General features: G+C 43.1%; 1 protein-coding gene across 1 annotated transcript in view; it reads right to left on the reverse strand.

Annotated features, from left to right (window-relative positions):
• LOC144595463 (von Willebrand factor A domain-containing protein 3B-like) overlaps positions 1-13,717 on the reverse strand; it is a 144,049-nt gene that overhangs the window by 48,206 nt on the left and 82,126 nt on the right. The window contains exons 14-19 of the mRNA XM_078402975.1: positions 12,024-12,206; positions 9,670-9,803; positions 7,366-7,571; positions 5,923-6,060; positions 2,232-2,283; positions 1,145-1,301 (exon numbers count right to left, since the gene is read on the reverse strand). Coding sequence (XP_078259101.1) covers positions 1,145-1,301; positions 2,232-2,283; positions 5,923-6,060; positions 7,366-7,571; positions 9,670-9,803; positions 12,024-12,206 — 870 coding nt within the window. The remainder of the gene's footprint in view (positions 1-1,144; positions 1,302-2,231; positions 2,284-5,922; positions 6,061-7,365; positions 7,572-9,669; positions 9,804-12,023; positions 12,207-13,717) is intronic.

Genomic DNA, 13,717 nt, shown 5'->3' on the forward strand with positions numbered 1-13,717 from the left:
TCTTTACTCCTATACTGAAATCCTCTTGTTATGAAGGCCAACATTCCATTAGCTTTCTTCACTGCCTGCTGTACCTGCACGCCAACATTCAGTGACTGGTGTACAAGGATACCCAGGTCTCGCTGCACCTCCCCCTTACCTAACATAACTCCATTGAGATAATAATCTGCCTCCTTGTTTCTGCTGCCAAAGTGGATAACCTCACATTTATCTATATTATACTGCATCTGCCACGCATCTGCCCACTCACTCAACCTGCCCAGGTCACCATGCAACCTCCTAACATCCTCTTCACAGTTTACACTGCCACCCAGCTTTGTGTCATCTGCAAACTTGCTAGTGTTGCTTCTAATTCCCTCTTCCAAATCATTAATATATATGGTAAACAGTTGCGGCCCAAAACCGAGCCTTACGGCACTCCACTCACCACTGCCTGCCATTCTGAAAAGGACCCGTTTACTCCTACTCTTTGCTTCCTGTCTGCCAACCAATTTTCTATCCATGTCAACACCCTACCCCCAATACCATGTGCTCTAATTTTAGTCACCAATCTCCCGTGCGGGACCTTATCAAAGGCTTTCTGAAAGTCTAGATACTAGGTACCTGTGAATCCAAGAGACATTCTCTAAAACTGCATCAGTACAGCTATTTTAACTACTTCCCCACATCCTGTTTAAGCACCTGGCTGAAACGTTAGGGTAGTACGGTGGTGCAGCGGTAGAGCTGCCTTACAGCGCCAGAGACCCAGTTTTGATTATGACTGAGGGTGCCGTCCGTACGGAGTTTGTACCTTCTCCCTGTGACCTGCGTGCGTTGTCTCCGTGATTTCCGTTTTCCTCCTACACTCCAAACACGTACAGGTTGGTAGGCTTATTGGCTTGGTATTCATGTAAATTGTCCCTAATGTGTGTAGGATGGCGTTAATGTGTGAGGATCACTGGTTGGGTGCGGACTCGGTGGGCCGAAGGGCCTGTTTCTGCGCAGGGTCTCTAAACTAAACTAATTAGGTCAGGTTAAACACTACTCCATTTTAGCAATCAAGTGACACGTGCTGGAATGAGGAATGAGAATGAAAAACATCACAAGAAAACATCTCCCAGACTTTCCTCAGCATCCCATGGATATGGGAGAGTTGGGCTCTCACCTCATCAAACACTTTAGATACAATATACTTGTCCAAGACTGGGACGTACTTGGCGGATTGAGGCACAGCGGTTGGGGCAAGAGCATCCATTATTGTCAGTCTCTTGGCAATCAGGCTATTTGTCTTCAGCCACTGAGCTGAAGACACATCCGGAGAGCTATAATCAACAAAGAATGTTGCATGAAATTACAACTTCAAATCACATATCCTGTATTGTAATAAATTAAACTACAGCTAGAATATAGTGTAAGTGTAATAGTGAACACACCCTCGCATTTGCTAACAACTTAAGGGCCCGTCCCACTTAGGCGATTTTAAGGCGACTGCCGGGGTCTAGGCTGTCGCTGAATGTTTGCCGGGGTGTCGCGGGCATGATCGTCAGGAGTCTTCAATGAATCGTAGCGAATCTCAACGCGTCACGGAAAAAATTTCCAGCTAGAAATTTCTCGGCGACAGCTGGCTTGTCGCCAGGTATCGTAACTTATTGCGGGCGCTGTCGCATGCTGTCCCCAGGTTTGCTAGGTTGTCGCAGATGCATTCAGAAGCACGTAATATTAAATTAAGAAAAGGCATTTGAAGATACCAGAAGGTAGTATTGTTTAACCAATTTATTTACCGTCAGGACATTTGACAGATAGATTGGAGGCGACAGTTTGACGGTGTGGTAAGCGTGGGAATTTCGCGATGTTTCCGAAGACGGTGTAATCTCTCAGCCAGGTGCTAGTTTCACAAAAAAAGTAACTTGTATCGACCTGACTCGGCATTGTCGTGGTCATTGTCGAAAGTTTCGGCGATCTGCTACGACTTTGACAGTCGACGGCAGTCGCCTTAAAAATCGCGTAACTGGGATAGGCCCTTTATTCTTCGTGTGGTGGGACTTGTTCTTTGCCAGAGGTACAAATAAGTAAACTAGGAAGTTGCTCTGAAGTATGTTAGCTACACTTAATAAACTCCCAGGTCCATATCGAAGATGCTGGAGTAACGTTTAGATATCATTGATATTAAAATAACTGTTGCAATGAAATAACGAACATTCGAAGAATTAAGCTGTGACATTTTGTTGGCCATGCGATTATTTTGCACTTACTTTTCAACTTGTCTTCCTGTTATTTTGGGTGAAACTGCCGACAAATTAAGGCCTGTGAGGAAAAGTGTGAAAAGTGAAGATGAAGATTTTACTGAGGATTTTCAATTACATTCAGTCTCACATTTAGTTTGTAAAATCTACTGTGTAGAACCGTGCAAATGTTATTAAATAAAATACAACATTATTTTCCCAATAACATGTTTTATTGTATAAGCTGCACCTACATAAGGTAGATGTAATCAAACTTCAGAAATCAAAGTAGAACACACAGCCACAGATGTGTTTAGCCATAGTGTGTTTAGCACTATCAATCATGAATTAATGTACAGGCATCAGTTATTGTTGCAGTATTGAACACTCAGGTTTTGAGCATTTTGTTTAGCTCCATGAAAGTTGCAACACGGGTGGATAAGGTGGTAAAGAATGCGTATGGCATGCTTGCCTTTATCAGGCAGGGCATCCAGACTCTAATGTTAGCAAGTCATTTTGGAGCTGTGTAAAACTTTGATGAGGTCATATTTGGAGTATTATGTGCAGTCACACTACAGCAAGGATGTGGAGGCTTTGGGGCAGGTGGAGAAGAGATTCACCATGATGTTGCCTGGAATGTTTTCGTTTTTAGTTTTAGAGATACAGCACAGAAACAGGGCCCTTCAACCCACCGGGTCCGTGCCGACCAGCGATCCTTGCACACCAACACAAGCTTACACACACTATGGCCAATTTACACTTACACTTTACCAAGTATACAAACCCAAGCCAATTAACCTACAATCCTGTACATCTTTGGAGTGTGGGAGGAAATCGAAGATCTCTGAGAAAACCCATGCGGTCACGGGGAAACTGTACAAACTCCGAAGAGACAGCACCCGTAGTCAGGATCGAACCTGGGCCTCTGGCGCTGCAAGATAGCAACTCTACCACTGCGCCACCATGCTGCCCACTTGTGAAGTATGAACTATGAGAAGAGGCTAGACAAACTTGAATTGCTTTCTCTAAAGTGCTAGAGGGCTGACCTGATGGAAGTAAATAAATTATGTGGCGTTGATAGAATAGATAGACAGAGAATTCTTTTCCCCAGGTGTTAAATATTAGAAGGCATAGCTTTAAGTTGAGATGGGGAAAGTCTGCCAGGCCTCTATTGCAGCCATCTTTAGTTTATGCTTGTTTTGGGGGCTAGTCCCCTTCAGTTTCCTCTTCAGCCTATAAAAGGCATGCTCAATTGGGTTCAGATCGAGTGATTGACTTGGCCACTCAGGAATTTATCTTTTTTTTGCTTTGAAAAACTTGTTGCTTTAGCAGTATGTTTGGGATCATTGTCTTGCTGTAGAATGAACCACCGGCCAATAGGTTTTGAGGCATTTGTTGAACTTGAGCAGATAGGATGTCCCTATACACTTCAGAATTCATTATGCTACTATCATCAGCAGTTGTATCATCAATGAAGATAAGTGAGCCAGTACCTTCACCATAATGTTTGGGACACATGGCTTCACAGGACATAACACCCCCACCACCATGTTTCACAGATGAGGTGGTATGCTTTGGATCTTGGGCAGTTCCTTCTCTCCTCCATACTTTGCTCTTGCCATCACTCTGATATAAGTCAATCTTCGTCTCATCTGTCCACAAGAACTTTTTCCAGAACTCTGGTTGCTCTTTTAAGTACTTTTTGGCAAACTGTAACCTGGCCATCCTATTTTCCACACCTGACTTCTGAAGAATGTTTCTGATCTGTCGGACAGGTGTTTAGGGGTTTTTCTTTATTATAGAGAGAATTCTTCTGTCATCAGCTGTGGAAGTCTTCCTTGGCCTGCCAGTCCCTTTGCGATTGATAAGCTCACCAATACTCTCTTTCTTCTTAATGATGTTCCAAACGGTTGATTTTGGTAAGCCTAAGGTTTGGCTGACGTCTCTAACAGTTTTATTCTTGTTTCTCAGTCTCAAAATGGCTTTTTTGACTTTCATTGGCACAACTTTGGTTCGCATGTTGATAAACAGCAATAAAAGTTTCCAAAGATGATGGAAAGACTGGAGGAAAGATGGTGCTGAGAGCTCTCTTATGCCTGCATTAAGGAGGCATTTGAACACACCTGAGCAATTACAAACACCTGTGAAGCCATGTATCCTAAACATTATGGTGCCCTGAAATGGGGGGACTATGTATAAACACAGCTGTAATTTCTACATGGTGAAACCAAAATGTATAAAAAAACTTTTAAATAAAATCTGACAATGTGCACTTTAACCACATTTGATTTTTTAAATTACAAATCTCAAATTGCAGAGTGTAGAGGCAAATCAATAAATAATGGGTATTTGTCCCAAACATTATGGAGGGCACTGTACCTGAACAAGTAGGGAATAGAGGAACAGAGACCATGTGCAGGCAGATAGGATTAGTTTAACTTGGCACATTGGCCAGTGCAGACATGGTGGGGCAAAGGGCCTGTTCCCTTGCTGTTCTAAACTATGTGTTTGTTTTTGAAGAAATTGACTGAAATCTGCCTCATAAACAGTGGCTTTGTGAGTCCATTTAAGAGTTCATTACTCAAACAGCAGGTCACAAGTCAGAGGAAACTCTAATAAAGCAGTACAATGATCAAGTCAGACCTCAACTTGAATACAGTGTTCAGATTTCGCTGCCAAGAAACAAAGGAGAGATTCAACTGCCAGAGGCAACATGGAAAAGAATTCCAACAATAATCCCTTCCAGATAGTTCTCACTGCTGACATTTGGTGAAACAAATTTGATTTGGTTTGCTTTATTATTATTGTCATGTGTACTGTTTTAGTTTGCTTGCAATCCAATTAAACCAGATTAAACTATACCTGAATACAATCAAGCCATGCACAACATGGTAGACCAAAGGGAAAAATCCCAGTGTGTAGAAGAGAGCTTTTAGCATTGTAGCATTACAGTTCCAGAAAAAAGTCCAATGTCTGCATTGAGGTTGTTCGGAGGATCAGGCTTGGGTTGACTATATCCTAGCTTATTGGAGAACTGTTCAGAAGTCTGATAACGGAGGGAAAGAAGCTGAAACTTAAATTAATTTTATGCTTTTCACATTTTCTGAAATGGATATTCCTGAGAGAAAGGGTCACTCATCAAGAACATACAGCTGAAAGCTTGGTTTATTAACACCACTGGTGTGTGAGCACTATTTTAGCATTACATTAGATTTATGTATGGAATTACCCCTTTTCATTCAATCTCTAGTGTTTCTCACTACCTGAACACATCGTATGGCAGCTCCTCAACCACTCGAATGTGTTCCTGAGTTGTACCGAGGACAAAAATGTTTGCAATCAAGCAATAGAAGGGCGGCACAGTGGCGCAGTGGTAGAGTTGCTGCCTTACAGCGCTTGCAGCACCGGAGGCCTGGGTTTGATCCCAACTACGGGTGCTGTATGTATGGAGTTTGTACATTTGGGTTTTTCCCCAAGATCTTCGGTTTCCTCCCACACTCCGAAGATATGTAGGTAAATTGGCCTGGTAATTGTAGGTAAATTGGCTTGGTAATTGTAAAAATTGGACCCAGTGTGTGTAGGATAGTGTTAATATGTGGGGGTCGCTGGTCGGCGCGGACCCGGTGGGCCAAAAGGCCTGTTTCTGGGCTGTATCTCTAAATTAAACTAAACTAAACTAACCAATTTCCATCTAGCTGCAAAATCAAATTCTTTAACTTACCAATCAAGACCTCCAGTTCCTTGTTGTAATTATTCACAAACAGTTCCTTGTTTTCCGGAAGCATCCATTCATCCAATAAATTCTCATCAATTTTACCTCCATTGGTCAAACTCCGAAGCAGGCTAGAATTTGTGTGTGCTGTGAAGAAGAAGAAGAAACAGTAATAGCACTGTATTACCATTGCAAGTGCCACTCAGCTATGTTAAATAACCACATTCAGGAGGAAGGAATGAAGGGTTATGCTCCTCGGGTTAGGTTAAGACGTGTGGGAGTTGGCTTGTGTGGAGGATAAGTACTGGTATTGATCAAATTGAACAGTACTAAATCTAAACCTAAACCCAAATCTGTTTCTATTCAATGAATTGTATGTAATTGGTTATCCTATTTTTTTAAGCGTAATAAATATAAATGAATTTGGTTCAAGACACCAGGGATCAAATGTGTAGAAAGGAACTGCAGATACTGGTTTATACTTAAAATAGACACAAAGCGATGGAGTAACTCAGTGGGTCAGGCAGCAACTCTGGAGAAAATGGATGGTTGACGTTTCGGGTCGGACCAGAAACATCATCCATCCTTTTTCTCTAGAGATGCTGCCTGACCCGCCGAGTTACTCCAGCACTTTACATCTGCCTTACCACGGATCTACAAAGCTCGGAACATTTAATTAACATTGCTTTTCCTTTGCGTGGAGATGCTAACAGCAAATTTGGGCTAATATATTTTCTGCTATTAATTATACAATGATAGTTGAAATTCAAATGTACGAAAAAAAAAAATTAATGAAAATTATTTCAATATCTCATATTTCTGAAGGCTCCATAGCAGAAGCATCCACGTCGCGGGGCTGGAAACTGGAAGTGTCCTGAGCTAATTCTGCTACCACCATCATTTACTGTACAAGTGATGGCTCCCACTGATTGTCGCCGGAAGCTTGCGCCCTTTTCAGGACGGTCGATGACAGTGATGTAACATTTGAATGATGGACATGAAAGAAGAAGAGAAGATACTTCTGAAAGCAGAATAGTGCTACCTTCCATTAATGGGCACTGTTACAACAATGTGGACAGACGCAAAAGTACTATCCTGACCTAACACTTTGTAAGGGAAATGAATGCTGGAATTTTTCCAGAGGTCATAGCCTCCGAATTAAAGGATGTTGCTTTAGGAAGGAGACGAGGAGGAGTTTCTTTAGTCAGAGGGTGGTGAATCTGTGGAATTCATCGTCACAGAAGGACGTCAATGGATATTTTTAAGGCAGTGACAGATAGATTCTTGATTAGTAGAGGTGTCAGGGGTTGTGGGGAGAAGGCGGGAGAATGGGATTCGGAGGGAGAGATAGATCAGCCATGATTGAATGGTGGAGTAGACTTGATGGGCCGAACGGCCTTATTCTACTCCTATCATTTATGAGCTTATGAACTTACTGAAGTAGATTCTTACCTGCATGGAGGACTTTCTTCTTCTGGAGTTCCTTTGATTTATTGGCAGTGTTTAAACTGTAGGTGTAGTATCCGTCCCTGTGTTTTCTGTGTGTGGCAGGAATCCAATCCAAAACTGAACTGGGTCTCACAGGACTCTTGGTATCTAAGGAATGGACTTGAGCTGTGTTGTTGTTCCAGGCTGGCCTCTTTATGTCAAGAGCAACACTGGAGAAAAGCAAATAGAGCCGTCTGTCAAATCCTTTTAAGTACCGGAAAACTTTAGATCTTATTCTGAACAGAATACTGATGTCAAATTCTCTACATCGGCGAGACCAAGCGCAGGCTCGGCGATCGTTCCGCTCAACACCTCCGCTCAGTCCACCTTAACCAACCTGATCTCCCAGTGGCTCAGCACTTCAACTCCCCCTCCCATTCCCAATCTGACCTTTCTGTCCTGGGCCTCCTACATTGTCGGAGTGAGGCCCAGCGCAAATTGGAGTAATTTGCACCTCATATTTTGCTTGGGTAGTTTACACCCTAGTGGTATGAACATTGACCTCTAAATTCAGGTAGTCCCTGCTTTCCCTCTCTTTCCCCTCCCCCTTCCCAGTTCCCCCACCAGTCTTCCTGTCCCCTACTACATCCTATCTTTGTCCCGCCCCCTCTCCTGACATCAGTCTGAAGAAGGGTCTCGACCCAAAACGTCACCCATTCCTTATCTCCGAGATGCTGCCTGACCTGCTGAGTTACTCCAGCATTTTGTGTCTACCTTTGATTTAAACCAGCATCTGCAGTTTTTTTTCCTACAATACTGATGATCAGCTTGGCTAAAACTAGAAAATGTAAGAAGGATTAACTTGATACCCAAGCAAGTTAATTTGATACTCATTACATCAGCAATATGTCTGTGTGAAGACTGTACAATGCCATGCAAAGGGTTTTGAAATCATTTCCATTAGAACTTGGATTCTGATGGTGTCTCTGAATCATTTAAAATGCAATTATTCAATCACTCAGCGGAATAAGGCACAGCGGTAGATTTGCTGCCTTACAGTGCCAGAGACCCGGGGTCGATCCTGACCACGGGTGCTGTCTGTACGGACTTTGTACGTTCTCCTTGTGACCGTGTGGGTTTTCTCCGGGTACTCCGGTTTCCTCTGACACTCCAAAGTTTGTAGGTTTAGTGGCTTTGGTAAAATTGTAAATTGTCCCTAATGTGTAGGATAGTGTCAGTGTGCAAAGCGATCACTGGTCGGTGTAAACTCGTGGGCCAAAGGGCCTGTTTCCACAATCTTATCTGTAAAAGTCTAAACATTGAGGTTAAACAAAGGCTTACATGAGAGGGTGCCCAAGAAGAGATTGTGTATATAATGTCCTTCACAACTTCAAGATATTCCAAAATGTATTAGTGATCCTGAACTGTCTTAAGAATATAAAAACATAACATGTAGGTGCGGGAGTAGGTCATGGGTCACATGTGATCTTTACCTCCAGGGTATTTATTCACAAAATGCTGGAGTAACTCAGCAGGTCAGGCAGCATCTCAGGAGAGAAGGAATGGGTGACGTTTCGGGTCGAGACCCTTCTTCAGACTCTTAGAAGGAATGGGTGACATTTCGGGTCGAGACCCTTCTTCAGACATTTGCCTGTACTATTTCCCTATCCCATGATTACCTTAACACTCAGAAAACTATCACTCTCCATGTCAAATGAACTCAATGACTGAGGTGGAGAATTTCAAGGAAGACATTTCTCCCTTTTTCAGTCCTAAATTCTTACTGCTTATTCTGAGATCGTGACCTCTGGCTCTAGGTTTCTCAGCCAATGGAAGTATCATTCGTGCATCCAGTCTGTTAAGCCATAGAACCATTTTGTAAGTTTCAATGAGATCTTCTGCTATTCTTGACTGACGTAGAGAATACAGCTACACTACTCTAGCTCCCCATACTGCAAACTCGTTATCCATGGAACCAGTCTCCTAAATCTCCGCTATACTTGATCTTTGTCAAACACGTCTTTTCATAGGTGAGGAGACCAAAACCGTATACCATTCACGGTTTTAGCAGACAATTAATAGCAGGGCAATTTGATAGCCAAGGGATAGTTATCATTCCTCCAACACTCCAAAGTCGTTCAGGTTTGTCGGTTAATTGGCTTAGTATAAATGTAGATTGTCTCTATTGTACGTAGGATAGTGTTAATGTGTGAGGATCACTGGTCGGTGTGGATCCGGTGGTCCCAAGGGCCAGTTTCCGCGCTGTGTCTCTAAACTAAACCACTGTTATGTTGCTGCACAGATGCATGCCCAGCCAAATGAACGTACTTGATGGTTGGTCTACGTTCTTCACAGTTATGATACCAGTCCAGCATTATACATTCTGCATGTAGCTTCTCCACCTTCTCCAAACCTTCCTTTCCCATCTCAATTTCCTTCTTCAGCAGGCAGATGTCTTCACTCTGAAGATTTCAAATTAATACATTTGCATGAACAATAACTTCTGCTGGCTGAAACAAAATTCAAATTCATCATTTAGTTTAATTTACTGGCGTGTGTACAAAGGTACAGTGAAAGGCATTTTTCAAATGAACACAATAATATTCTATAAAGGCAAGAGAATGGGGTTGAGAGGGAAAGATAGATCAGCCATGATTAAATGGCATAGACTTGATGGGCTGAATGGCCTGATTCTGCTCCTATCACATGAACTTATATACAGGAAATGAGTAGGGCCAGCATTTATTGCCCATGTCTCAATGCCCCTGAACTGAGTGATTTGCTGGTCCATTTCCCAATGCATTTAAGAGGCAACCTCTTATGTCATACTGTCATATGTTGAAAGACTGGAGCGACTAGGCTTGTATACAATGAAATTTAGAAGGATGAGAGGGGATCTTATCGAAACGTATAAGATAATTAAGGGGTTGGACACGTTAGAGGCAGAAAACATGTTCCCAATGTTGGGGGAGTCCAGAACAAGGGGCCACAGTTTAAGAATAAGGGGTAGGCCATTTAGAACGGAGATGAGGAAAACCTTTTTCAGTCAGAGAGTTGTGAATCTGTGGAATTCTCTGCCTCAGAAAGCAGTGGAGGCCAATTCTCGGAATGCATTCAAGAGAGAGCTAGATAGAGCTCTTAAGGATAGCGGAGTCAGGGGGTATGGGGAGAAGGCAGGGACGGGGTACTGATTGAGAATGATCAGCCTTGATCACATTGAATGGCGGTGCTGGCTCGAAGGGCCGAATGGCCTACTCCTGCACCTATTGTCTATTGTCTATTGTCAACCACATATCTGTGGATCTGGAATTGCATGTGGTTAAACCAGCTGAGGGAAAAGATTTCCTTCCTCAAAGGGCATTAGGTGAACTAGATAACGCAAATTGGAGGAACAGCATCTCATATTTCGCTTGAGCAACTTACAGCCCAGTGGTATGAATATTGATTTCTGTCACTTCAGGTAGCCCCAGTATTCCCTCTCTCTCTATCCCTCCCCCACCCAAGTCGCACTAGCTTCTCGTTTTCGCCCAACAAACAGTTAACAATGGCCTGTTTCCTTTATCGTCGTTACTTTTTTGCATACCTTTCATTCATTGTTCTTTATCTCTCTACATCATCATCTACATCTCTTGTTTCCCTTATCCCTAACCAATCTGAAGAAGGGTCTCGACCCGAAACGTCACCCGTTCCTTCTCTCCAGAGATGCTGCCTGCCCCGCTGAGTTACTCCAGCTTTTTGTGTCTAGCTTCTGTAATTCAATGGTTTCGTGGTCACTCCTGCTGATTGAAGTTTTATTTAACACTGGACTTTAAATTCCCCATCTGCCTTGATGGGATTTGATCTCCGACCTCATTTTAATAGCCCAGGACTCTGGATACTCTTCCAATAATTTAAGAGCTGTGCTGCTGTGCTCTGTGTGACTCAATTCCTTATTCGATCTGATTACTTTCCTGTGAAGCACCATGGAGATTTCATTGAAACCCACCAAATAATGAAAGGCCTAGATAGAGTGGACGTGGAGGCCCCATAGCAGAAGCGTCCACGTCTCAGGGGTGGAAACTGGAAGTGTCCTGAGCTTATTCTGCTACCACCTTCATTTACCGTACAAGTGAGGCTCCCACTGATTGTCGCCAGAAGTTTACGCCCTTTTCAGGACAGACGATGACAGTGATGTAACATATGAAACATGGATAATGGACACGAAAGAGGAAGAAGAAGTGGACGTGGAGAGGAATGTTTCCAGTTGTGGGAGAGTCTAGGACCAGAGGACACAGCCTCAAGATAAAAGGACATACCCTTAGAATGGATATGAGAAGGAACTTCTTTAGCCTGAGGGTGGTGAATCTGTGGAATTCATTGCCAAAGACGACTGCGGAGGCCTAGTCATTGGGTATTTTTATTGCAAAGGTTCTTGATTAGTAAGGGTTTCAAACGTTGTGGGGAAAAGGCAGGAAAATAGGGTTGAGAGAGAAAAATAGACCAGCCATGATCAAATGGCAGAACAAACTCGATGGGCCGAATGGTCTATTTCTGCTCCTTTATCCTACCATCGTATGAACCTCACATATATTAATCACACAATATGAATGCAAGTTATTCTAAATGAAATGCTGTGTGGTAACAACCTATTTGGAATGTTTCTTAAATATTAATCTCCCTTTCCATGAGATGAAATTCCTTACCACAAACGGTGGGGGATTATTGTCCTCGCTCATATCACAGTTGTAGGAGTGGAACCGTCCGCCCGTCTTCTCTGAAAGATCGTATAGAAATTTGTTGGCTTCGACATCGTCGCAGTTAAATGCAATGGAGTGAATGGGAACAGGGTGGGCAAGCAGCACCTGTGCAAATATGCTTTGTGGATGCTGTTTTGGAAAATTTAAAAAAATATCGACAATTAGCTTTAATGTAAAAATATCACATCAAGTTTACTATGGAACCCGTCTCCAAGGTTGAAGCTAGTACATACGGGGTCGATGCAACAGGGGAAAGGTTCTGACCGACTACCCTATCTATGCCTCTCACAATTTAAGAGTGAGGCCCGTCGCAAATTGGAGGGACAGCACCTCATATTTCGCTTGGGTGGCTTACACCCCAGCGGTATGAACATTGACTTCTCTAACTTCAAGTAGCCCTTGCTTTCCCTCTCTCTCCACCCCGGTCCCCCTTCCCAGTTCTCCTACAATACACTGGAATTTAGAAGGATGAGAGGAGATCTTATCGAAACGTATAAGATTATTAAGGGGTTGGACACGTTAGAGGCAGGAAACATGTTCCCAATGTTGGGGGAGTCCAGAACAAGGGGCCACAGTTTAAGAATAAGGGGTAGGCCATTTAGAACTGAGATGAGGAAAAACTTTTTCAGTCAGAGAGTTGTGAATCTGTGGAATTCTCTGCCTCAGAAGGCAGTGGAGGCCAATTCTCTGAATGCATTCAAAAGAGAGCTGGATAGAGTTCTTAAGGATAGTGGAGTCAGGGGGTATGGGGAGAAGGCAGGAACAGGGTACTGATTGAGAATGATCAGCCATGATCACATTGAATGGCGGTGATGGCTCGAAGGGCCGAATGGCCTCCTCCTGCACCTATTGTCTATTGTCTTACTATCTCCGACTACATTTTATCTCTGTACCGCCCACTCCCCTGACATCAGTCTGAAGAAAGGTCTCGACCCGAAACGTCACCCATTCCTTCTCTCCAGAGATGCTGCTTATCCCGCTGAGTTACTCCGGCATTTTGTGTCTACCTTTGATTTAAACCAGCATCTGCAGTTATTTCCTGCACCTCTCATTATTTATGTAGTTATCAAGTCTGCCGCTTAATCACGCTCCAGAACAGGACCTGGTGAAAAGGGGGGAGGGAGGGGAGACATCCATAAGCTGCCTTTTTCTAATCAACCCCCTCTAACCAGCCAGGAGTTCAGGCAGAAAGAAACCGGGGCAGATTCAAGAACAAAAATCTCACCTTCGATTCCCAGAACACAGGCTCCCAATTTCTCATTTACACTTTCAGCATTTGGATTTTCATTACGTGAGCAAGTAGTGAACAGTTTTTTATTGCACCGTAAATGTAATACACATTGTAAATGTACACATTTAAGTTTTCTCTTGGGAAGGAACTACTCACATTTATATGAGCCCTTAGAAAGCATAAAAAGATTTTTGCAGTTCATAATAAAAATGTGGTTATGAGCTAACAAAGGAAGGCAAACTAAAAGCTTAGTCCAAGCAGTGAAATCAATGGAGAGTTTTAGGGAGGAGGAAGGCAACAGAAGACCTTACAATATAGGAGCAGAATTAAGCCATTTGGCCCATCGAGTCTGCTTCTCTATTTGATCATGGCTGATCTATCTTTCCCTCTCATCCCCATCTCCTGCCTT

This window comes from Rhinoraja longicauda, chromosome 7 (assembly GCF_053455715.1).
Source record: "Rhinoraja longicauda isolate Sanriku21f chromosome 7, sRhiLon1.1, whole genome shotgun sequence".
In the NCBI taxonomy this organism is placed as follows: Eukaryota; Metazoa; Chordata; class Chondrichthyes; order Rajiformes; family Arhynchobatidae; genus Rhinoraja; species Rhinoraja longicauda.